The 27017-nt window shown below is 44.2% G+C and overlaps 1 protein-coding gene across 6 annotated transcripts in view; it reads right to left on the bottom strand.

Annotated features, from left to right (window-relative positions):
* The window catches only part of Tnik (TRAF2 and NCK interacting kinase), a 419460-nt gene that overhangs the window by 111735 nt on the left and 280708 nt on the right, over positions 1-27017 (bottom strand). For all 6 annotated transcript variants that reach the window (XM_052730805.1, XM_052730807.1, XM_052730801.1 and 3 more), the window contains exons 5-7: positions 17689-17799; positions 13198-13288; positions 10601-10731 (exon numbers count right to left, since the gene is read on the bottom strand). In XM_052730805.1, the coding sequence (XP_052586765.1) occupies positions 10601-10731; positions 13198-13288; positions 17689-17799 (333 nt within the window). The remainder of the gene's footprint in view (positions 1-10600; positions 10732-13197; positions 13289-17688; positions 17800-27017) is intronic.

Raw genomic sequence — 27017 nt, 5'->3', positions numbered from 1 at the left:
TAGAACTGGTGGCGAATTTAGTAGGTATTAATCGCATCCAATCTGTTTATTGCACAACAACCTATCCTTTACTGTGATAGGAAGAGGATGGGATATTCTGATGGGGACGTGCGCGTCCATTGCAGCACAGTCGACCAGATGTTCTCCATTCCCTTACACACTGCCATGGCAGACAGGTCTTAAGTCCTAACCTGCCTTCTTATGTTTGGACTGACTGTCATGTTCTAATCAGTTTTCCATGGTCAAGACTCCCTGCTTTACAGGATGGAATCTCCAGGTCTCTCTATCCAGGTGAGGTGATCTGTAAGTATGGCATGGCTGATGTCATCAAGACATGGAGGAAACCAATGAGATAGCCCAGAAGGATGCTTGCTGTTCCCTCCACTCAGCCAATGGGGAAGAACACCTAATATAGGTCCAGTTCAGGGACTACATTCCAATATCATCAGCCATCTCACTCCCAGGTTTTTAGGAGTTTCACGCACATTATTCAAAACTCTCCCCTGTAACTTTACTCAAATTATAGAGATCAAAGTGAAGCTTCCTTGCTATCCCCACCAAACAAATGTCAAGGGCACAAGAAGGTGGGAGAAAAAGGGTATAATTGGAAGGGAGCCATGGACTACATGCTGAGTCATTCCCTCAAATGGAATTTCTCAGTAGCCTGTGAATGACTGGCAGCCTGCTCAGTATTTGAGGAGAGTTCCTTACAAGATACAAAGGGATATACTGGGTGCCTAGCCTGTCACCCAGAGTGCCATCAACTTAGAGCAGGTAGCAATGGGGACAGTAAGGCACTGGGCGAAGATGCCAACACAACGGCGCGGGAAGTCAACTGCTGTCCTCTCTCTCTGCTCTCTGGATTTCTTCCAAAGCTCCAGACAACACATTCCTCACACGCAGTACGTGTGCATCCATCAAAGGACTGTTTCTTGTGTTGGCTCAGGAGTGGAACATGTCAAAGATGAGAACACAGCTCTCTTGTACCTGCATTTACAGTTGGCAGACCAAGATAGCTGTGTGGGAACATGAGAGAACAGGTCCCTCCCTGTACAGGATGTATCAGGCAGGAAACAGGGAAAAGAGCCGGAAGTTGAGGGTCAGCATCAGAGGTCCCTGTGCCGTTTTGATAATATTCCAGTGTCCTCAGGACTTGATATTTCCTCTAGCAGCTTCCCAATAGCCTATGAACAGAGCATTTCTGTAGCATTCGGAAGGCAGGCTCTCTGCTGCCAACTGCCATGTCAGGGGTGGACTGAAATGGCCGTCAGACCCAGTGAGTTTTGAGCTGGTGTGACAGTTCACACGTTTGAAGAGAAATGATGGCACCAAGCTGAGAGGCTCCAGGCCAAGCTTTAGACAGGGAGAAAACGCACTGCAACCAGGCTCACTTCTGCCTGAGTTTCTGTTCAAACTTCCCTACGTGGAGGGAGAGGTACATGGCAAAGAGGGCCGATCCTCGGGGATGTGCAAGTTGGCCTCTCCTGTCTCCTCCCCCACCTGAAGAAGTCTGGATCCCAGCAGCTTCCTGTGCTGTGCCAACCACTGGCCTTTTCTCATGTTAGCCCCTCACACAGGTGATGGCTCTCGCCATGCTGTCTATTGACACATCACTGGTTCAGTGCGGTCTGTGTTCTTTACACTCTTTGCCTCAGCTCGAGGCGGGGTTCAGGGAGAGAGGGAGAAGGAGAGAGGGGTGGGGAGACAGAGGGAGGGAGGAGAGATGGGGGAAGAGGGGACAATAAGCCCTTGTGTCACAGGTCTTTGTTTTGGTGACTGAACAGTACTGGTACACAGTAGGCTGTTATTACAGATGTGCTGAATGAATGAGCGAGGGGCGATGGTCCAGGCTGCCCGCTGCCTTCACAGATCTCCCCCCAGATCACAGAGGCCACACAGAAAATGGCGCTGGCTCTCCCACGGCCATTCCCATTTCTCCTTTAACTGATTGCAGTGCAGGTCGTGAGTATTCGTCTTTACTTTAAGTCAGCAACCCACAAATCATTGTCCCTGATTCTCTGTCCACAGGTGACTGAGGTGTTGCCAAAACAAAGGAGCAGAGATTCAGCGAGGACCCATTCCTATGCTACCAAGGCAACCTTAGCTTCCCAGAGGAAATGTAGCCTGGTAGGGAGAGCAGGCTTTCAAAGCAGACACAGCCAGACACAGTCCATGCTCCTGATTTAGTGACTTGCAGAATGCTGCCCAGCTTAGCTTTCTCAATGGCACAGGAGGTGCTGGTGGCATGCTTGTTTTCAGGAGCGCTGCCTAGCACGAAGCCTGGTGCCCACGGGCCTCAAGCATATGGATTTCTTTGCCTGTACTGCTGGGTGCGGTTCTTGGCCTCCCTGTTTGGTTGTCATGGTTTCCCTCCGTGCCACTGTGGCAGACATCATTTGTTGGCTAACCTGAACCCCACTCCCACTGCTACCTCCATTTCACAGTACCCCAAAGCTGCACTTGCTTATCCTGGCACCCCACCAGTGAATTAGATTTGTGACCAGAGCTATGACCAACGAGACATACGCAAACAAAGCCAGGCGCTTGTGTTTTTCCCAAAATAGGAAGCTAACGCAGCTGGTGTTCTTGTAAGCTCCTTTCAACTTCTTAGTGTCTTGAATAAAAACATGGTGTCTGGAGTTATAACATCCATCTTGCAACCTGAGGCAATATGCCAGCTGATGAATGGTGCCGGCGCAGAGAGCAGGAGGCAGAGTTTCTGAAGTTATCAATGCCCATCAAATCAGCTCTGGACCGCATGACGCTAGATTTCTGGTGATGGAATAAGCATGATTCCAGCCAAAGGTATTTGCAAATGATCTCATGTATGTGTATATGTGTATATATGTATGTTTATGTTTGTGTACATGTGTACACATGCATGCATGTGTATGTGTGTGTGTATATATAGATTATATATAGAGGTAGATAGATGTGTATGTATGTACATGTAGTATGTATACATATATGTATTATCTACACAGCAATAGTAGGAGGGAAAAGAGAAAGAGTTTGACTGTAGGAAACAGAAGGTCTCTCCTGCGAGGCCCTCTTGGAGTTGTACCACAGGAAGCAGGGATGGTTAGTAAAGAAAAGATGTCTCTCTTTGGTAGCCTTCTTAAAAATACCTTTTTCAATCAAAGCCCCTATCATACCATCCAAAGAGCCTGTGCATCCTTGGCTAGTCATATTACCAGGCCAGTCACATGACTATTGCTTGTTGAAGACTTTATTTCATGTTATTGTCAGTATCATTTTGAACTGGAGTTATCCCATTTTCCAAAGGGAAATATTTATATTCTTAAATTCTTGGTCATATATTCCCAAAGCTGTTTGTAAGCTCTGCTTAACTGCCTGTGTTGGGAAGCTATAACTGTCCCTGACAGGCCCTGTTCAACCTTTGGATAAATTAGTGAATCCCAAAGACACTTCAGAGCTTAAACAAAGGAGAGGGGGCTCCCATTACTCCTGGCAAGACAGATCACTGGAGATGGCCAGGGAAGAGAGGAGAACACGACAGGAGAGTGAGGCAGAGATCAGTTTCCTTCATGACCATTGTGTGACTCATTTTGGCAGGAGTTGGGCAATTCATTATTTCAGCGGTGCTGAGCCGCCGGCCTGCAGCATGATTAATAGCCCATCCCTGTGTGCATTACAAACAGAACAGAGACAAATTCTAGTGCCTCTGAGAAGGCAGGCACAAGGTACAGCTTCTGGCTGAGGCCTGGGGACAGCTGGCACACAGTAACTTGCACAAAACAAAAGAACATTCTTTCTGAACGGGCTGCCCAGCTCAGTGGAAGAGAGCATCACTACACTAAACTGCCATTCAAGGAGAGGGAGGGTGTATCTAGAAACCTAGGGTGCTCTACTGCAGCCATGGATGAAGCTCCGACTGTTGAGCTCTGACACAGACACCTTTTCCTCAACCACAATGCTTAGGTAATGTATGGCTTGCAGGATTGATATAAGAATTCAGTAGCTTGATATGCTCCACAGTCCTAACCTGGCACAGTGCACAAGCACGTGGTAGACAGACTTTTGGGGGTCAATGATTGCCAGCTGGCAGTTCAGTCAGTATACCCGAGCTAGGTAAGGGCAATGAGCCTCATAGCCCCAGTGGCATAAGGCAGGCTGGGCAGAAACAGGGAACCCAGAGGAAGGAGACTGGACATTGTCTTCTTCCCGTCTTTGTAGTCTCCCACTGGGGCCCCCTACTGGCAGAACATGATCAGATATCAGATGGACAAACAGAAAAGGGGCTGGCCCAAGTATCCTAAAGCAGGGACAGTATGGTGGTCTAGACAGACAGACAATAGCTTGATAATAGCATAACCAGCTGGATTCTACAGTGCTTCACAGACATGAAAACAGTCTTTCATTTGGAAACGTACTTACGATTTGTCTATTCTTTCTAAAATATTTCAATTGGGTTAAAAGGGAATCATATGCTGAGTGTGGTTGCTACAGAGATTAACCTAATCTAGTGGTTAGAGCTTTAGAGGTGAGGGTTTGAGTTCAGCAGGAGCTAACTAGAGATGGGCAATACACACAGAGCTGAGCTGCATGAAATCACTTGTTTCATTAGGTCAACAAAAATGGCCACAGGAACCAGACTTTCATGAGATATGTGAGCACAAAGCTGTCCTAGAACATTCTTACCATATGCCAGACACTGTGATATCTTCATAAATATAAAAAGGTTATAACACCATATTGTGCTATTACAGACAGACAGATGATAGCTTAGTAATGTGTACAACTACCTGGGTTCTACAATGCCTCACTGACACAAAAAACGTCTTCCATTTGGAAACATACTTGTGGTTTGTCTATTTTTTGAAAAATATTTCAATTGGGGGAAAATTGTGTGTGTGTGTGCGTGTGTGTGTGTGTGTGTGTGTGTGTGTGTGTGTGTGTGTGGTTTAATACCACCATAAAGTGGTTTTACAACCTTGTGATATATAATTGATTTTTCACATTTTATACAGGCCCAGAAAAGCTAAGCAGCTCCCTGGAGGTGATGCAGGAGTGAGAGGCACGGCTGTTTTCTGCTGCTCTCGTCTGACTTCCTCCCTCATCCTCATTCACACTTCATACACTTCTATCCAAACAGAACCGAGGTCAGGGTCAGGGAGGCTGTCTAGGCTGCAGTTCTTGACAATCTCATTGCACAGAGAAAACAAGGAAAACATGGATGCCTCCCTTCCCTGCTTCCCTACACTTGATATCTGGTGTGGAGGAAACTGTCGGGAGATTTATCGTCCGTGGGATCCGTGTTGTACCTGAAGGAAGTGGACCAGCGGGGGCTGCTGAGACAACGCCACCTGCTGGCACGGCCTGCTGTCTGTACTGCTGTTTCTGAGTGACCTGGAGGGACTCACGTTTGGAGCTCAGCACACAGGGACCAGGACATGTCCACAGGTAAAATCGCCACACTTGGTGGCACCTGCCATCAAGGGATTCTCCCACTGGACAGCTGCTCACCTGACTTCCAGCTGACCCTCTTGCTCAAAGGAACATTTCCACCCTGCCTGAATAAAATCTGTGCCTGGGATACTGAAGGAGCTGAGCGATTTCTTTGTAGCCAGAGGAAATCTGCACCGCAGATCTGCCACTGATGTGGGACAAGTCTCTTAATACAGTACATTCAGCAAAAGTCAGCCCCAAAGGAAGGGACCCACTAGGCATGGGGTGTGGGGGACAAGGCATTTTCTAGGACCTTTATCACCTCACTAGCTTAATTATAAGAGCAAATTCTATTGATGCAAAAACATCAAAACAGGACAGAAAGACACAGAAAATAAGAATTAAGAATGCATCATCAATGTGCTCAGAGGCCAAACACTTCAGTCCTTTCCAGGCTATTCACAGATTGCCCACATGCATGCATGTGCATGTACATGTGAATTCATACGTGTGTGTGCACGTGCATGTGAGTTCATACGTGTGTGTGTGTGTGTGTGTGTGTGTGTGTGTGTGTGTGTGTGTGTGTAGAGTTTCTACATCAGGTGAGTGGGAGTGAGACTACGGTAAGAGGAAGATGTTTGGTACTCACATTTGGGTACCAAACACATCCTACTCTAACGACTCATTGCTCAGTGGTGCATAGTATTCCACTGGATAGAGAATTAGGTCTTTACTCAGTCAGATTCCAATGGATATGGGCTTGGCCACACAGACTTTTCTTCAGTGGGTACCTCTGTTAAGGCAACACTTAGGACTATAAAATGCCTGTCAGATTCCATCCTACTGAAATATAATTCACAGTAAGTTTTAAAAATGCCAGTTTAAACAGCCTAGGAATTTTGAACAGCTTTATTAATTTCAAATCTTTTGAATGCTTATTATTAAATGGGAAAGCTTTCATTCTTGCCCTGCGTACTTACCAGGGAATGAAACCTTTCCTTTTGCTTGAAGTGTTTTGACAGAATTTCTGAAAACAAGAAAGGAAGGGCCCACAGGAGAGAGCCAGCACACCAGTCAGTGCGGCTCAGGCTCTCCTCCACAGTCAGTGGGTTCTCCTGCACACATCGGACTCCACCCAAATCCAGACTGCAGGGAAAACTCGTCTCTACAGACTGCTTTCCCACAGTGGCCTGTAGGGCAGTCAGTTCCTTTCGCATCCCTAACGAACTTCTGAGACTGGAGAGACGGCTCGGTCGGCTCAGTGGTTATGAGTATGAACTGCTTTTCAGAGGACCTGGGTTCGGTTCTCAGTACCCACACTGGGTAGCTCCCAACCACCTGTAACTCTGGCTCCAAGGGATTTGACCACCTCTTCTGGCCTCCAAAGGCATATGCAATTATGTGCACATATCTGCATACCCATGCATACACATCGCTAAATGAAATTTTTAAAAAAGGATTTGAGAAAATAGAAACTTCTGCCAGTCTTTAAAAGCATTTTAAAATAAATCAAGTAATGATCAATAATAATAAGTGATAAATCACATACCCAAACCAAACTGGTTTTCTCCATTTCACCCTCATTTTAAAGCCAGAGCTTTCTGGCTTTTTGGTGAAGCTTACAGAATCCAGTGCTGTTCAAAGCATCTGTTATTCAGTACCCACCACCTTAAAATGTTGGACGCTTACATTTAATCTACGTGAGAGCCCAACAGGAGGAGGTCATTGCTGAGGCCGGGACTCCCTTCGGCTCAAATGGACTGTCCCCCACACAGACCAAATCCTCGGGCTTGATAGGTCTCCAGTAGGAAATGGTTTATGCAGAGAGAGCTCAGGTAATCACACACACACACACACACACACACACACACACACACACACAGAGTGGGAGTTCAGTAAACGTACAGCCGACCCCTGGTGGCAGACCACGTTCCCGGGCACACTGAGCAAAAAACACGGTAAGATACAGTGCCACAGAGGCTTTAAAGATCTCCATCTTTTCTGTAGAATTATGGAGTGGTCAAAACAAATCTGCTTCGACTCCCCAGACCCCCTTTCTGCTTCTTCACCCACACTGCAGACAAGCCTCTCCTCCCCACAACTGGCGAGCAGCGAAGTCCGCGTCCTAGGCATGGGGTTTTGTTCCTCGTGAACAACTTACATACACGAAAGTCTTGATGGTCAAGATCACGCTGTAGTCTAAATGACTGACCCAGTTGAACCTGTTTTCTCTGTGAGGATTCTTTTTGTTTAATTGTGGGTTTTTAAATATTCTTTACATACAGGTATCATATCAGTTCTAAACAATATTTCTTAGCAATCGTCTGAGAAAGAAGCCCAAGATTAAACTTCATTTCAAGCTTTGGGTTGGCCAAAACGAAAAGCTATTCTAGTTACTCTCTTAAAAACAAGTCAGCTACAAGGGTATTGTTTATGCTACAGAGAAAACACACAGCCCACCCCAATACGTAAAAGATTCAGACAGGAATGAAAATCTAGACACTTTGGTTCTTCCTGGTTTAATTTGTCTTATTTTAAAATTTAGATTCATTTATTTTATGTGTTTGGGTATTTTGCTGCATGTGTGTCTGTGTACCACACATGTGCATGGTGCCCTTGGAGGTCAGAAGAGAACATCAGATGCCCTGGAACTGGAGTTATAGATGGTTGTGATCTACCACTTGCGTGCTGGGATTTAAACCCTCAGATCATCTACAAGAGCAACATGTGCTCTTAACTTCTGACCCACCTCGTCAAGTCTCTCCTGGTATATTTTGAAGTTGTTCAAATTATCTATGGCACAGATGTAGACTAGTTAACTTGTTACATACAACTACAGTTTGAAGAATTGCTTACAGCCAATTAAAATATGCATATCTCATCTGGGATATATATTTTGTAGTGGATTCTCTGGCAGATTTGCAAATGGAACTATTTAAATGTGCTGATCATTAACAGTTTAAATAAATGACATTTACTTGGCAGGGGATTAATTTTTAACGTGGCAGCTGCTCAGACAGACTGCTGTCAGGTTATTAGAGGGACAAACTTCGAAGGAAGGAGGGGATTACTATGTTTTCAAGACCTTCAAGCTTACATTTCTCTAAAGAGGTGAATAATTTCATCAGTGCTCAGAGACACTGGGTCTTAAAGACTGTACTGTTTGCGTCACTATAACCTGATTTCCATATAACCAAACGTGAAGTGAGTGAACTTTCACAGAGAAATTCCTCAAATATACTCTTTGTATGGGATCTATGAGATTTATTTAGAAGCCTAGCAAATGTCTCCTAAAACCAGGTTGCAGTTACAAAGAGTCCTGCAGATTCTTTTCCAGAGAGCCCTCATGATGCAGATTTCACTTACACAACAAAACCACACTAGACTCTTCTTCTTCATGGGTGGGGGCAGGGGACAAATGATCACAGAGAGCTGAACAAAGAGTTGGGAGACCCATGTTCAAGTTAAAGTTCAGAGACTATCACCAACTGGGTATGCACCTGTGGAGATCTGCCCTCGGTTTCCCCATCACAGGATATTGAGAGGCGATCCATCGTCTTGAGGGAAAGTCCTTGAACTCCCAGAACAAACCCAGACAATATTGCATTTGCCCACACAGTGTCTGCCTCATGCACGGCCTGGGAGCTCTGCAACTGCTTTAGCTTCCACTGTCCACAGTTTTGCTTTCTCTTAATGGGGATTTCTACAAATGCAATGTCGTCAACACTGTAGCCCTCCAAGGGCTTGGAACTGTGACTCGTGCTAGATCTCGGCTAGAGAGACCGAGTTAACGAGAGCTGCCAGGAGAAGCCAACTGAATGTGGCTTGATCTTAGCTGTGTCCTTCCAGTCTATAATAAAAGTAACAAGGGATATATCAGATTTCTGTGAAATGCCATGCCACATTAGCATACACTTCCACCCCATGTCATTTTCCTACAGAGAGGAAATTTCAGACTATCAAAGGTTGGCACTGTGGAAATGCGGTACATGATGTCTGGTAACTACAAAAAGAACCCCCAATATTCATATTTTGGCATAACATGTGCTGTGTTCTAGTTGGATAGGAACATAGAGTTCCTGTGTGCTATTGCACATTAGGCAAGTGTAATTACAATAGTATGCTGCCCATTTAAAAAAGCTAGAAGGAGCCGGGCGGTGGTGGTGCACGCCTTTAACCCCAGCACCCGGAGGCAGAGCCAGGCGGAACTCTGTGAGTTCAAGGCCAGGTTGGTCTACAGAGCAAGTTCTAGGACAGGGACCAAAACTACACAGAGAAAGCCTGTCTCGAAAAACATATATATATATTCACACACACACACACACATATATATATATATATATATATATATATATGTAAAGACTCTCAAATGTTTGTGAGCGAGCATGTATGTGCAGGTGTATGTATTTCTGCACCTGTGTGCTGTGCATGGGGAGGCCAGGGGTCAGTCTTGGGTATCATTTCTCAGGAGCTTAGATTCTTGAGAGAGGGTGAGTCATTGTCTTGGAACTTGCCAGGAAAGCTAGGTAGGCTGGCTGGCCTGTGAGGCCCAGGATCCTCCCTAGAGCTAGTAGAAACCTGCATCAATCACCTCAGTTGGTTTTTAGCATGGGTTCTGGAAGGCTGCCTTGGGTCCTTATGCCTGCGAGGCAGGCACTTTACCAACTGAGCTATCACTTTGGGCCCTCTGAAATCTTTTTTTTTTTTACCTTAAAAATACGATATTTTAACAGATACATATATTTATCCTGATTTAAACATTGTGTATGTGTGCACATGTGAAAAATATTCCCTGGAACGTCTTTCATATGTACAGTTGGAATGTTTTTATGTATCAGCAAAAAATGGATCAAATGAGTTAGAAGAAAAAGGATAATAAGATTATACACTTTGCCAAAACCAAACTATAACCAAAAACATAAACCTAATCTATTTCCCAAGAAAAAGATGGAAGCGCAAATTCAAAACCATATGAAATAATGTTAATATCATTTTGTAAACGGGCAAACAAATATCATGGGTGAATTCATTGAACAATTCTTACTTGAATGTCTTACAATCTTAGATCTCAATTATGTTTTTCGGTTCTCCCATGTGTCCCATAAATCACAAATGTCTGTGAGAATTATCCCTTGCAAAATTAAGGACCAGGGGCCAGACATGGCTTCACAGCACAAGGAAGAAGTCCTACCTTGAAATCATACGTGGCATCTGGGTTCTCATCACAGGCAATGACTTCCGGTGCCATCCAGTACGGTGTTCCAATGAATGTGTTCCTCCTGCCCACTGTTCGGTCAAGCTGGGCACTCACTCCAAAATCCACTAATGATGAGAAGACAATGGAATAAATCAGAACCTAAGGCTGGATGTGAGAACAAAATGATGCACATTCCTCATGTGGTAAAATATATATAGCATAAAAGTTATGATTTTATCTTGATTCTTTGTCAGCTTGACACAATATATAGAGAGGAACCTGAACTGAGAAAATGTCTCCATCAGATTGCACGTAGGCAAGTCTGAAAGGCATTTTCTTGATAGATGGTCGATGTGGGATGGGCTATCCCATTGTGGGTGGAGCCATCCCTGGGCACGGGGAGGACAAGAGAAGAAACTGAGCAAGCAGCACAGAGCAAGCCGGTAAACGGCATCCCTCCACGGCTTGTTTCCGTTCCTGCCTCCTAATCCCTGCCTGGAGTTCCTGCTCTGACTTTGCTCAGTGATGGACTAAAACCTGAGTTATAAGCTGAAATAAACCCTTTTCTTACCCAAGATGGTTTTGTTCACGGTGTTTTATTACACAGCAATAGAAACTTAATTAGGATAGATTTAACCGCTTTCCACACACACTTTCTGGGGCAGTAAAGTCCTTAAAGATTGCACCACCATCACCACCATCCACCCCCCAGAACACTTTCATTTCCACCCGCGAGGTTCTATCCCACTGAGCAAGAACAACCTGTGTCCCATCCTTCACCCACTCCCCCTCCTGCCCCTCTCCAGGACACTGACTACCCCTAGAGATGAGCGGAGTCACACAGAATGCATCTCATTTCACTTAACTTAATGCCCTCAAAGTTCACCCAGGTGTAACGTATGTTACAGTTTTCTTCCTTTTTAATGCTGAATAACTCCCCCTTAAATTTCCATGTCTACACTTTATCTTTTTCCTCTGGTGATGGGCAATTGGGTCCCTTCTACCATTTCTATACGGGGAACACATGCTTTTAATTTGAATGATTACCTAGATAAATGCACCAGTGAGGAAATCACAAATTGCTGTATTTGATTATATCAAGGCTCCATTGAGACACACAACAAAGTAGGGGTTCCATAGACGATAGTCTTTGTGGCCACAAAGGGCAACACAAACCTGTAATTGAGACCTAAGGGTGGTGTCAGCCTGCCAAAGTTTATATGCCATTGCTGCCACCGGCTAGCCGTATGACTGGCAAGCAACCCACCCCTGTGTGGTTTTCCAAATCTACAATATAAAGATGAAGATGGCAATCTAGAATGACCTCACTTACAGGAGACAATCCTGTGTCCCTTCAGAGATGTGGCATCCATTGTATTCCTGACAAGTGCTTGTTAAGCAGCTTCAGGAAGCCCTCTGAGGCCAGATCACCTAGTCTCTAGACATGCATCCATTAGCCTGTACAATGTATGCTCTTGTTTTTAAAAGCAAATATTCATGTGATGAATGTTTGGCTCCAAATACAAATGGGGATGGGAAATTATATACTGTAACAAAAGGGAAGAGCAAACGTTGAAATCTCTTTGGAAATAAGCAATCCCATGGACAGCAAAACCCTTCTTGATAATAAAATGAGAGCATTCCCAGATTTTTTTGTGAAAGGTTCTCTCTAGAATAGTCTTAGCTCTCAACTTGGCTCAGTCTAGAATTGCCTTGGGAAGAGAGTCTTTCTGAGAGTTTGTCTCGATGGGGCTGGCTTGTGGGAAGACCCAGCCCACCGTGAGTGGCTCCATTCTCTAGATTTGGGTCCTGGGCTGTCTCAGAGTGGAGAAAGTGAGGACATATGCATTTACTGTCTCTCATTCCTGGCTGTGAGTGTGATGAGACTAGGTGCGTCAAGTTCTTGCTGCTTGGACACCCCCAGTGATGGCCTGTAATCGGGAAGTGTGAGCCAAGAGAGCCCCTTCCTCTGCTGAGCTGCCTCCTGTCAGGACAGCAGCCGAGGTCAAACCAGGACAGGCCTGATGGATTGGCCAAAGAAAAGGATTCCCCACCACCAACTCTGGCAGGGTGAAGTGGGGTGACCAGGGTGCACCCGAATTGGACTCTCGAGAATCCCCTTTGTACAGGTGCTGTAGGGAACAATAAAATAAATTTAAGTATAGCTCAAGCCCCTGGGAAGTTAGCAGGACTTGATTATTCAAAAGACTTTCCAATGTAAATGTTTTTGCTGAACACACACACACACACACACACACACACACACACACACACACACACCAAACACCCAAACCCCTGGAACCATCAGTGCCTCCCCACAGCAGTGGTGGCACGAACAGACTCAAGTATTGGATGATGCCGAGGCCGGTCACTTCTCTACACAGTGCTTAAGTGTAGGGCTCCAGTCACCACACAGGTCATTCTTCAGGAGGGACTGGGAAAATGCTTTGCAAATAGACAAATAACGTTTTCCCTTTCATCTTTGGGAAATGCCCCCAAGTCAACAGTGACAGATTTACATTAATGTTTTAAAAGGACTGTTGACGCCTATCAACTCCAGCAGTGCTGCGGCTCATGGACGCTGTCCATACCTAGCTTAACTTCTGCATTTTCAGTCAGCAAGACGTTCTGCCCTTTGATGTCTCGGTGAATCACTTTGTGCTGGTGCAGGTGACTCAGGCCCTGGTGGAATGGAGAGGTGAGAGAGTTAACAGGACATTCACATTTCTGAATGCTGACAATCGCCCTCAAACAACTTATCTAGAGATACTTACCGGAGTCTCTTCTCATTTTCATACACTCATGCTGCTGAGTTAAGCTACAGGACACTATTGGTACCCACTGAAATACACACATAACTTTATGCTGCACAAAACACATCAGATCTGACAGCAGTACAGCACACTGCATGCATGATGGTATGGATGGGTTCCGACCTGCTCAAATTTCAGTTAGCGCAGTGCTGTGAGAAGTGAGGTCTGCCTATGCAGGCTAATTTGTAATGGGCACATTGACAGTTTGCATAGAAAACTAACCTGGCTTCACCAAATTTAACTTTTGGGAATGTATTTCAATTTACAAGTTATCTTCCATTTTAATTAAGCACAATGAAACGTGTTTCAGGCCAGTCGAGGACTTTCTCTTCGGTCTTTGTCGGCACAGACTATGTTAAAAAGGAAAGACAGGCAGGAGAGAGGGTTGTCAGGTGCTCGCCTTTGGCATGGGGACCTGCGTTAGATATCACGATAACCGAGAGGCCAAGCACGATGGCCGTGCTTACAATGCTGAGGAGGCAGAGGTAGGTGGACCAGGGTGGAGCGGAGCTCACTGGGCAGTCAGCCCAGCAAAGTTGTTGATTTCCAGTCCAGTGAGAGACCCTGGCTCTAAAAAGTGATGAAGGACAGCAGCTGAGGAACGACAGCTGAGGTAGCCTTATAGCTTACACACAGACATGCACACACAGACACAGACATGCACACACAGACACAGACATGCACACACAGACACAGACATGCACACACAGACACAGACATGCACACACAGACACAGACATGCACAAACACAGACATGCACAAACACAGACACAGACATGTACACACAGACACAGACATGCACAAACACAGAGACACAGATATGCACACACAGACACAGACATGTACACACAGAGACATGCACACACAGACACAGAAAGGAAATCATTCCCTCAGCTGGCATCTGTCATGTCACTCAGTAACTGATCATTTTGAGACAGCTGATTCTGTGACATTAAACAAAATCCATTGGTCTAGTACTTATGAAATCATGCCATCAGGCACCCAAGTGTTGTTATTTTATTATTTATAATTTTCTGTTCTTTTTATTGTTCTCCATAAATTCCACAATCTCTATATAAAAGGTAAGGTGTGTGCACGCGCACACGTACACACACACACACACACACACACACACACACACACACACACACACACTGACTTTCCTGGTTAAAGAAACAGCCTAAGAGCGTGTGAGGGGACAGTGTGAGGCACTGTTTTGGTGTCACACTTTCTTTTTCATCTGGTCGTTTGGCTCCAGGTAGGCAGTGGCCAGCTTTAAATGCCTTCTTTTATAGCACATAATGCAAGTGCTTACAGGACTGACAACCCCCTTTATCCGGGACCAAATGGGTGGGGTGGTGTAGCAGAGCACACACAGGAGCAGAAGTCTGTGCAGTGCACAGTGGGTAAACTGTGAAAATGCTTGTGACAAGGGACCATCCAGGTGGTCAAACATTCCTTCCTATGAGTTACCTCATCCCAGGTGCTTACATCATCTGGGAGAATGTACTGGAAGGAGGAAGAAACACGCTGTTTACATGCATTTAAAATGTCTAAGGTGAATATCTGCGCTGCCTTTAGGTCCCTGAGAACAAATAATTGGCCCCCTGCTGGATCTTCTAGCAGAGCAAAAATGGGGTGGGTGGGTGAGCAGGACTGCTCTGGAGGCCTCGTGGACTCTTGGTGCCCACTGGGTGGCCTCAGGTACTAGAGGTTTCATGCTTCCTGTGACTGAGCAGCAGATAGAAAGTCACGTGGAGCTAATGGCAGATAAAGCCCTGGAGATAACTTTCAGCGAACGTGGAAATCAGTACCTCAGCTTGCTTCTTCTCAAGTTGTGTTTTCGTTTTTATTTCAGAAATCCTTTCTGTCTACCCCAAGCTATACACTGTAGAATCCTGTCTTTTCTCAGAACAACTCTACGTTTTCAGAATTGAGTATAAAGGTGGGGGAGACGGTTCAGTTGGTGCATGCTGAACAGATGGGGACCCGAGTTTGCATCTCTAATCCCATACAAACAGCGACACGAGGAAGCTGGGCGGTGCAGCAGGAACGGAGACAGGCAGCTCCCAAGAACTTGCTGCTTAGCCAGGCTAGCAAACTGGTGAGCATAGGACTTAGGGAGAGGCCTGACTCAAAGATGATGTGGGGTGTCAAGAAGGACAGAAGGCAAAGATGCTTGCTGCATTAGCCTTGTGACTTAAGTTTGATCCCCACGTCTATGCAGTGGTAGAAAAAGAGCCTTGACTCCATTTGACAGCCAGTGACTGCAAATGATTGACCTCTGGTTTCCATATGCATGCGTATCCACACACAAACACATACAGAGACCTACACTACAGATGCATGCACATGCAGGCAAACATGCACACACACACACACACACACACACACACACACACACACACACGAAGATAAAAACAAAACAAAACAAATAGCACCTAAAATCAGGTGTAGTGGCACATGTCTGTCACCTCAGCACTCAAGAGTTGGAGGCAGAAAAGTCAGAAGTTCTTGGCCACCCTCGACTACATAGCAAATTAAAAGCAGGCCTGGACTACAAGATACCCTATCTTAAATAAATAAATAAAAACAGTGTTTCCTGTATTTGCCATTTGTATTTACTGGAGTAAAATATTTGACACAGCTTAAAGCAGGTGCTAATTTCACATTGTCATATTAAATAGTCAATATGGATAGTGATTAAAAAGCATCCCCCACAGTAGACTCTTCTTCGTCATGTACCGATGTCTATACGACATGGATCTGTTCAGGGACTCGATTCTATGCCCTTGATCCTGTCTAGTCTTGTTACTTAGCAACCTTAAATAAAGTCTGAGTTCTGACCACAAGCTGCATATGCCATCATTTATTGAGGCTTCCCTTCGTTTCTCTCAGTATAGACGCGAGGAAGGAAGCCATTCATTTCTTTCTGTAGGTTTACTTCTAAATGTCTGACTTGTCTCGTGCTATGACCAATGCTAGACTTAAGCTTCATTTTTTCTTTGTCTCCTCCTTAGTCTGGTTTTCATTTAATGACCGCATATCATTTTAGATCTTTCTTCTGTCTCAGTGTTCATCCATCCACGAGACAACAGATCTCTCAAAGCCATATTTTGGACACAGAGTGAAATGCAATTTTACCTTCTGCTCCCTTGAATTAAGAAGGCGGAGCTTATAAATAAACAACTGTTGGGCAGATGTAGTACAGTTGCCCAGTAGAAGCGTACTAGCCTCCACATTTGTAGCAAGAGAAAATTAAACTAGCCTGAGTGAACTTAACGTTCCCAGGTGCCTTCTTCCTGAACTAAGCAGAGCAAATACAGCTCAGTTCTTTCACTGCCTGACCTGAGATTTGTGTGGGAAAGTGAGCAAACAGGCATATCCAAGCATTGTCATTTAGGAGGCTAAGCCTCAAAGATTTTTTTTTAAGGTACAAACACTTAATCTAGCCTGTATGCAGAGACACGAATAAAGTCCCTTTATGTGGTGAGGAGGTATTACAATATTAGTTATAATGAAAATAGACACTTTGAATGACTAACCAGTGTATCTCTTAATCCATTTCACACAGGGACATTATGACCTACAGTCAGATTTCTAATATTAAAAAAACACCATCAAAACCAAGTGTTTTGTGTGGAAATCATGCAGTGTTTACCTTCCAAGTGAAATTACACATGACCTTGACCATCTAGAATGGTCCTCAGCCCATCAATGCTGCCCTACTTCCATCACTGTTCAAATAAACCATTCATTGATCATCTGTTTACATCTACATATATCCTCTACCCATCTATCTATCTATCTATCTATCTATCTATCTATCTGTCTGTCTGTCTGTCTGTCTGTCTGTCTATCTATCTACCTACCTATCTTCTATCCATCATGTATCTTTTTACCTAGCATCTGTTTATCTATCAACTATCTTTCCATTACCTGTCTATGATCTATTCATTCTCTCTCTCTCTCTCTCTCTCTCTCTCTCTCTCTCTCTCTCTCTCTCTCTCTCTGTCTGTCTTTCTTTTGGGGAAACACAGCCATGTGTATACCAGGTAGCTTTGAATTCACAATGTCCTTGCCTCAGCCTTCCAAATGCTGGGATTACAAATGTGTACCCCAATTCCAGCTTGTTAGGATGAAGCCATTAAATACATTTCTACCACACTTAAAAATTTCACTAGAAAGGCAGAACAGTGTAGAATATCTCCCAAGACATTCTGTGTTACTGAAGAAACTTGGAGGGGGCAGTGCCCACTTGCTACCTACCCGTAAGATCTCCCTGCAGATGTATGCGATCCACTCTTCTTTCAGTGTGTTGCCTTTTGTGTTCTTGATCAGGTCAGTGACTGAGCCAGCACCACAGAACTCCATCACCAACTGGCAAAAGAAGGAAACAGCCATTGTTACAATCCTGCTTGGCTGCACTTCTTCACTAAGCTTGGTTTAGAAAGCATACTGCCCTCTGTTGTTTCTGAATGCCAGTCCTGCAAGGAAAATGTAGCAATCATAAAACAATATTCAAACTGCTGTCTTTTCTATTAAGTCCTTGTAGAAATCATAAAGAGGAAGGCTTACTTTTAATGTTGCTGGTTGAGGAAGTGTCACTGAACTTTGTCAGAGACCAAACATGGACCATGGAAAAGTACTAGCTAAGCCAGAGAACAAGCCCCTACCCTAAACCAGATGCCCCCGAAGATAAAGAACAGGTCAGGCAGGTCAGGTAGCATAGCAACAGAACAATGGGCCCTGACCAGTGACCTTACCACCTAGCAGCCTCACACTTGCACGACTTGCACATAGCCCCTCACCTGCACGTCTCCCTTCACCTGCACATACGGCACGTCGTGCACCCCTTCCCTCCTCCCCTCCCCCTCCCATACTATATAAGCCTTGCTGAGGAGAATAAACTTTGCAGCTTGATCAGAACACACTGTCTTGCTGTCGTCCTTTCGTGTCTCCCCTGTCCCTCTCATTCTCTCCCACAGGTGGGTCGCCCCCGTTGATACCCCGCTGGCCGGGGCAGAACTTGGAGGTTTCTTTTTGTAACTTTTTGTAATTGGATGAGTATTTTCTCATCCAATACATCCCAGGCACAATTTACCAACCTCCACTCCTCCTAACCTTTTTCTCTAAAATAATTTAGCATAAACTTTTTGAACTTCAAAAACTTAAAAGTTTATTTTTATACTTTCTTACTTGTTTATAGTTGTTTATAATTGTTTTGTCCACCTTGATGAGGGACTTGAATAACAGTGAAATGTCACATTCAACATAAAGTTATGGAAGAGGCAGCACAGCTAGATTGTTCTGCTGAGAATGTGTTGACATTGTATACTGAGCATCCCAGAGAGCCACGTTTTATTGGAACAAAAAGCCACATCTCATGTTGTGCTGACATTTCAGAATCTCAATTAAAGTGGATTAAAATCTGTAAAAAAGTTTATTATATTTTAGTTTTTATTGTGTGCATGTGTGCACATGAGTATCTATGTGTGTGTATGCACATATATGTAAGACAAACTACCAATTGAGGGAGTCAGTCTTCTCCTGCTACCATGTAGGTCACAGATATCAAACTCAGGTCATCAGACATGGTAGCAAGTATACTAAGCCATCTCACTGGCCCAACATTATTATTATTTTAAAAAATACTTTGACCAGTATCTTACAGCCAGAAATGAAGAACACTCTCCAATAAGCTTGTGTCTTTGTTCCATTTTGTGAAATAGGGGCAGATCAACAACTCAGACAAAGTTGAGCCGTCTTTGTGACTTGAACCTACAGCTGTACCTGTGTCTCCTACACAGCAGGAGCCTTTCTCTGTCCAAAGAACCTAGGAAATCCCTAGCTAGGACAACACTCGTGCAAGCTGTTTATGTTATTGGTTTGGATGTGACACTGAAAGCTGTCACAGTGCGGACTATCTGGTTTTAATTAACTTCAGTAAGTGTTCCCAGGAGGTTGGGCACATCAAATAAATTCAATAAACAATAAACTCTAATTTAGCACCTTTCATCCAAAAAGCTCCAAGCAGTCTATAAATATAAACTCATTACAGCACTCAGCAACTTTATCAAGTGGGCAGAGGGTAAGCATTGCCGCAGACTAGAACCAGGGCTTTCCCATTCATTTCCAGGGTTAGAGAAAGCACCTCTTTGTAATTAATTAAAAAGAACTTACAATAATTAGTAATCCACCCCCAAATTGATGGAAGAGAGAGAAACAAAGCAGAGGTATAATAGAATCCACATGTGTGTATCAGCTCTGTATCACTAGGTTCTTAAAAGACCCCAGAAGCTCAGGGACATGGCTCAGAGTTGAATGTGCTGGCTGAGAGAGTGTGAGGACCCAGGGTTCAGGACCCATGGAAATGCTGATGGGTTTGGCTACCTGCCTGTAAATCCAGTCTCAGAAGACTGAGATGGGAATCTCCAGAGCCAGCTTGAGACCACTCACATCACTGAGCTCTGCGTTTGACTGATAGATTCTGCCTCAACGAATAATGTCTAAGAGAGATCCTAGATCTGACATCAGCTCAGTATTCCACATGCACAGGTGCCCATATTCACACACATGCAAAACACACCACAAAACATGCATGTGCACATGTGCGTACACACACACACACACACACACACACACACACACACACACACACACACAGAAGGAAAAAGGAAAAAAATCCCCAACTGGGTGCAAAATTTCTTTACTCAGAAATTAAACTGTGCAACTGTGTTCCATTTTTATCTGCATGCCTGATAGAGGCTCAAAACATTTCACAAAATGGTGCTGAGGATGCAGCTCAGTTGGTTGTGTGCTTGCCTAGCACATGCAAAGCCCCGGGTTTGGTCCTCAGCACCCTGTAAGATGCACATTTGGGAGGTGGAGGCAGGAAGATCAGATGTTCAAGGTTAGTCTCTATTACATAGGGTGTTTGAGGCCAGTGTGAGCTACGTGAGACCCTAACTCAAAAGAAAATAACGAACAAAAACACATGAAATGAATTTCATGCCTGAGTTTCAGAGCCTGATCTGATTTGATTTACAGTTGGAGCCAAGCTGGCTCTCCTAGGAAACTCTTGTTATCTTTCCCAGAGAGCCAGTAGTTGTGTTAAGACTTACAGGAAACTTCTGTAGGGAAATCTGGAAGTGTAGAATAAACTACATTCCAATCAGGAAGAGCTGAAATTCTTCCATATGTAATGGCCAGGCAGCTCACAAAGACTACAGAATCACACCAAGGATTCAGGGGTCAATTTGACACACACGCAGTGGTCAGACATAGGATAACTGGTGTAATGTGTAACAACACCAAAGCAACGGTGTTGCCTAGAAACAGAACGCAATAATCAAGGCACTCACAAAGAGTAAGACTGCCACAGTCAGAAGAAGATGAGGAACTAAATGATACTGCGACGTCAAGTGCAAACAAAGACTACACAAAGAGTGTGTCCTAGCATTGTCGTCCATGTGCATGCACACCTGCTGGGGCACACGCATGTGTGCGGCTGGAGGACAGAGTGTGTTCCTCCACAGCTCTTGCCTTATTCCCCCGAGACAGGGTCTCTCCCTGAACTTGGAGCTTCCTGGTGTTTTGTTAGACTGCTACAGCTAGCTCCAGGGGTCAGCCTCTCTGCCCTGCCCCCACCCCAGCACTGGGGGTGTGTATGGACATGCCTGACTTTGTTTCCCCTACTACTTATTCTCTTTTATTAATTGGTTCCTCAGAGGGCTACTCAAACTTTTAATGAAATCGTTAATTTTATATGTATACACACTGCATTGTATTACACCCACCCCAGTGATCGCCTCTCTAACTCTCCTTTTGTCTTTCCAAACATTCTCACTTCTATCCTGTGTTCCTCCATCCCCCCTTCTACTTCTTTTCTTTTCAGATTCCCTGTGGGAAGTCATGGCTACTATGTGTTTGTGATTGCAAGGGCAATCTCATGTCCTGAAGACAGCCCAACTCTATCCTGGCCCTTCAGCTCTCAAAGTCTCCGCTTCTACACGAATGCTGGAGACCTGAACTCGGGTCCTTGTTCCTGCACAGTGAGTACTCATGCCCATGGAGCTGCAGACCTGAACTCGGGTCCTTGTTCCTGCACAGTGAGTACTAATGCCCATGGAGCTGGAGACCTGAACTCGGGTCCTTATTCCTGCACAGTGAGTACTCATGCCCATGGAGCTGGAGACCTGAACTCGGGTCCTTGTTCCTGCACAGTGAGTACTCATGCCAATGGAGCTGGAGACCTGAACTCGGGTCCTTGTTCCTGCACAGTGAGTACTCATGCCCATGGAGCTGGAGACCTGAGCTCGGGTCCTTGTTCCTACACAGTGAGTACTTGTGCCCACGGAGCCATCTCTAGCCCTGACTTAGCTTTCTTATATAACTTTAACACTGGATACTTAAATAACAAAAAGTAGAAAACGACTATTCATAAGAGTAAGTATTCTACCTGATAATGAGAGATGTAATAGAATCATAATGCCACTATTTTGTACCTCTTAAGAAACTAACAGACTGTAATCAATCGCCCATGGGGTCGGGGGGATGATGGAAGAGAAACCTATAGACTTTAAATCCTTTAAATACATCAACAGGTTGAGATTGCAATGGAAAGTATTTATTTGAACACTGATTTTTAAAAAGTAGCTGCTAAAGTTTTTGTTTGTTTGTTTTGTTTGCCAGGCACGGTGGTGCACACCTTTAATCCCAGCACTTTGGAGGCAGAGGATGGTAAATCTCTGTGAGTTCAAGGCCAACCTGGTCTATATAGCGAATTCCAGTACAGCCAGGGCAACTCAGGGAGACCTTATCAAAAAACCAACCAAACCAACCAAACAGAAGAAACCTAAGCCAGGAAAAGCTGCTGCTAGTTTAAACAATTACAACTTTTCATATAAATGTAAGTATTTGAAGAGACTAAGGAAATATAGTTGAGATTTTTTTTTAAGTGTGATGATTCTCTGGTTATAAAAAATCTCATAGTTAAAACATAAATGCTGAAATTCTTTTAGGCAGTAAAGGACATTATTAAGAAAGGAGAAGTCATAAAATATAGAAAAATATTTTACATTTCAATTTATTATTTTGTGTATGTGGGTGTTTTGTCAGCAAATATATCTTGTGCACCACATGTGTGCAGTGTCCAGGAGGACCAGATGAGGGCAGCTGATTCCCTGGAAGTGGAGCTACAGACAGTTGTGAGTCTCCATGTGGGTACTGGGAATCGAACCTGGACCCTCTGGAAGAGCAGCCAGTGCTCCTAACTTCTGAGCCACCACTTCCAGCCTCATACTAAAACTATTTATAACTTATATCTGATAAAGATATAGCATTCAGAATTTATCAAGAACTCTTATAAGCCAACAAAAAGATCCAGCTTAAACATGAGCATGATAGTTGGGTGTGGTGATGCACACCTGATAGGTGGAGGCAAGAGGATTGGAGTGATCTCCAGGCCAGCCTGTGGACACCTGTCTCAAAGGCAGAAATAACAATTCAAAAATAAGTAAATGAATCAATGAAATGAAGTAAGGATGAGCAAAGAACTTGGATGGACATTTCTCTAAACTTTAGAGTCTAAAGAATGTATGAAATGTCAAAAATCAGGCATTCATAGGTGTGTGGATTGATGTCAGGGTCTGCGATTCCATTCCATTGGTCTACATGTCTGTTTTTATGACAACACCATGCTGTTTTATTGCTATAGCTCCACAGTAGAGCTTGAAGTCAGGGATCATGATGCCTCCAGAGGTTGCTTTATTGTACAGGATTGTTTTGGCTATCCTGAGTTTTTGTTTTTCCATATGAAGTTGAATATTATTCTTTCAAGGTCTGTGAAGAATTGTGTTGGGATTTTGATGGGGATTGCACTGAATCTGTAGATTGGTTTTGGTAAGATTGCCATTTTTACTGTGTTGATCCTACCTATCCATGAGCATGGGAGATCTTTCCATTTTCTGATATCTTCTTCAATTTCTTTCTTCAAAGACTTAAAGTTCTTGTCATATAGGTCCTTTGCTTGTTTGGTTAGAGTTATGGAAAAAGGAAGCATCTTCAACAAATGGTGCTGGCATAACTGGATGTCAACATGTAGAAGATTGCAAATGGATCCATATCTATCACCATGCACAAAACTAAAATCCAAGTGGATCAAAGACCTCAACATAAATCCAGTTACACTGAACCTGGTCTAGAAGAGAAAGTAGGAAATAGTCTTGAACGCATTGGCACAGGAGACTACTTCCTAAATATAACACCAATAGCACAAACACTGAGATCAACAATTAATAAATGGGACCCCCTGAAACTGAGAAGCTTCTGTAAGGCAAAGGACACAGTAAATAAGACAAAAATGGCAGCTTACAGAATGGGAAAAAAATCTTTACCAAATCCACATCTGACAGAGGGCTAATCTCCAAAATATATAAAAAACTCAAGAAACTAGACATCAAAATACCAAATAATCCAATTAAAAAGTGGGCTACAGATCTAAACAGAGAATTCTCAACAGTAGAATCTCAAATGGCTGAAAGACATTTAAGGAATTGCTCAACATCCTTAGTCATCAGGAAAATGCAAATCAAAATGACTCTGAGATACCATCTTACACCTGTCAGAATGGCTATGATCAAAAACACTGATGACAGCTTATGTTGGAGAGGATATGGAAAAAGTGGAACACTCCTCCACTGTTGGTGGGAGTGCAAACTTGTACAGCCACTCTGGAAATCAGTATGGCGGTATCTCAGAAAACTGGGAATCAATCTACCTCAAGACCCAGCAATACCACTCTTGGGCATATACTCAAAAGATGCTCAGTCATACCACAAGGACATTTGCTCAGCTATGTTCATAGCAGCATTATTAATAATAGCCTGAACCTGGAAACAAACTAGATGCCCCTCAACCAAAGTATGGATAAAGAAAATGTGGTACATTTACACAATGGAGTATTATGCAGTAGTAAAAACCAATGTCATCATGAAATTTATAGACAAATGGATGGAACTAGAAAAAAATCATCCTGAGTGAGGTAACCCAGACCCAGAAAGACAAACTTGGTATGTACTCACTCATAAGTGGATATTAGACACAAAGCAAAGGACAACCTGACTGAAACCCGCAATCCCAGAGAAGCCAGGTAAAGAGGAGGACCATAAAATGGACACTCATGGATCACCCCAGGAAGGGGAAAGGGTTAAGATCTCTTGGGTAAACTGGGAGGGGGAGTAGAGAGGAGGTGGGGGGTAGGAACATGAGGGTTCAAGATGGCCGAGTTCAGGGAGGGACAAAGAAGCAGAGCAATGAAAGAGATACCTTGACAGAATGAGCCAGTATGGGGTTAGGGAGACACCTGGTGCTAAAGAAATCCCCAAGAATCTACAAGGATGTCTGCAGCTAAGACTCCTGGCAATGGTGGAGAGGGTGCTTGAACTAGCCTTCCTCTGTACTCAGACTGGTATCTACCCTAATTGGCATCATAGAACCTACATCCAGTGACTGATGGAAGCAGATGCAGACACCCAAGGCCAAGCACTTGGCCAAGCTCCTGGAGTTCAGGTGAAGAGAGGGAGGAGGGATTATAGGAGCAAGGGGAGTCAAGATCATGATGAGAAAAAAACACAGAGACAGCTGACCCAAGCTAGTGGGAGCCCACAGACTCTGGACTGACAGCTGGGGAACCTGCATGGGACTGCATTAAGCCCTTTGAATGAGGGTGACAGTTGTATGGCTTGATGTGTTTGTGGGTTCCCTTATCCCGGCAATGGGACCAGGACTTATCCTGGGTACATGAACTGGCTTTTACGAGCTCATTCCCTATGGTGCCATGCCTTACTCAGCCTTGATGTAGCGGGAAGGGGCTTGGGCCTGCCTCAACTTGGTAAGTCAGCCTGTGTTGAATACCCAAGGGAGGCCTTATCCACTATGAGGAGTGGGTGGGGGTAGGATGGAGAGAGGTGGGTGGGGAGCGGGGGAAGTGGGAGTGCTTTGTACAACACAATGAATATACTGAATGCCTCTGGGTTACTAATTTAGAAGTAGCTAAAATTGAAGTAATCTAATACTATATATATTTTGCCAGAATTAAATGTATTTGATTTGTTTTAAGGCCTGAGTGGGGGAAACAAAGGATCTTGTGGGAGGCAGGGGATTAGACAGTGGGGGCGGCTGCCCAGGGTGGTTGGAGTGCACGGGTGCTTCTTACAGTACAGTTCTGTCTACTTCCGTGATTTGGAGGCATTTTCTACTTCAAAGAAAATGCCCTTCTGTAAAAAATCACGCTTCAATGCCAGCAGGACGGATCAAAAACACTTACTGAGACAGATGATACCAGTGTCTTCCCATGTGAGCCAAACATGTCTTCACCCTTTCTCCCAATCACATAGTGCAAGACCTCCCAGGGATGCACCAGCAGTGGCCATGTCTCGGGGAGAGAATGTCCTACTATTAGGCCACATAATTGCAGTTCCCAAGAAGAGCAGTGGAAACCCAGAACTCCAGCCTTTCAAAATTAGATTGGACAAAATACTTTCAAATATTCAGTGGGAAACGATCCGGCTCTAGCCAGGCACCAATGATGTCTATAATCTGCTTCTCCATTCAGCTCCAGCTGAAGGCTGCTCCATTCTTTTCATCTCACTAAGGAACAAAATGATTGTTAAATTATGTAATAGGACTAGAAAAAAAAGAAAGAAAGAAGTGGAAAGAAATCAGAACTTGCTAGCAATGGGTCCCTGCAGTCGCACAGCAACACTGATAATTACTGCCACCAGACAGCAGGGACTTTCCCTATCCTCTTACTAAATAGCCTCAGAGCGCACCATGGCAAGCCCAGCTGAGTGCAGTAAGTCCATCACTTCACATTTCACAAGGAAGACGCAATGGATCATTAATATCACCCTTGAAAGATAATTTTCTAAGAGTTTATACTGGGCAGTGAGACACACAACACTCATTGAGAACTTAACGTGCTGGGTTCTTACAATCTGGTGATTTGCAAACCAACAATAACAAAAAATAAACAAAGAAATATTTTCCATGACCCTCCTTCTCTTGGTTATCAGTTCAGTTATTAATTTGGAAATGGTCTTTGGCCTTACCCATAGTGACACACATTAAGGATGCAGAGCAGGTTAAAAACATTCTCTATCATGCAGCTTTGTGACCTTAGACACTGCATTAGTTACTTGTCCTGGTGCTGTGATAAAATGATCTCACAAAAAAGAAGAAAGGGTTTACTTTGGCTTACAGTAGATAAGGCACAGCCCACCAAGGTGAGAAAGTGTTGGAAGTTTGAAGAGCTGCTTACATTGGACCCATGGTCAGGAAGCAGAGCAAGAAGATGCTTATGCTCAGCTGGATTTCTGCTTTTGTTTAGTTTGGGACTCCAGTGCATGGAATGGTGTCACCCACAGTGAGCAAGTTTTCCTATATCAATGAACTTAAGATACTTCTTCACAAACACGGCTAGAGGCTAACCTAGTCTAGATACTCCCTCACAAACACGGCCAGGGGTTAATTTGGTCTAGATAAACCTTCACAGATTTGCCCAGGGACTAGCCAAGTCTAGATACTCCCTCACAAAC

This window comes from Peromyscus californicus, unplaced genomic scaffold, assembly GCF_007827085.1.
Source record: "Peromyscus californicus insignis strain IS unplaced genomic scaffold, ASM782708v3 Scaffold_9__1_contigs__length_137607984, whole genome shotgun sequence".
Lineage (NCBI taxonomy): Eukaryota > Metazoa > Chordata > Mammalia > Rodentia > Cricetidae > Peromyscus > Peromyscus californicus.
The sequence above is the reverse complement of the archived record's forward strand: the minus strand, read 5'-3'. Positions and strand labels throughout refer to the sequence as shown.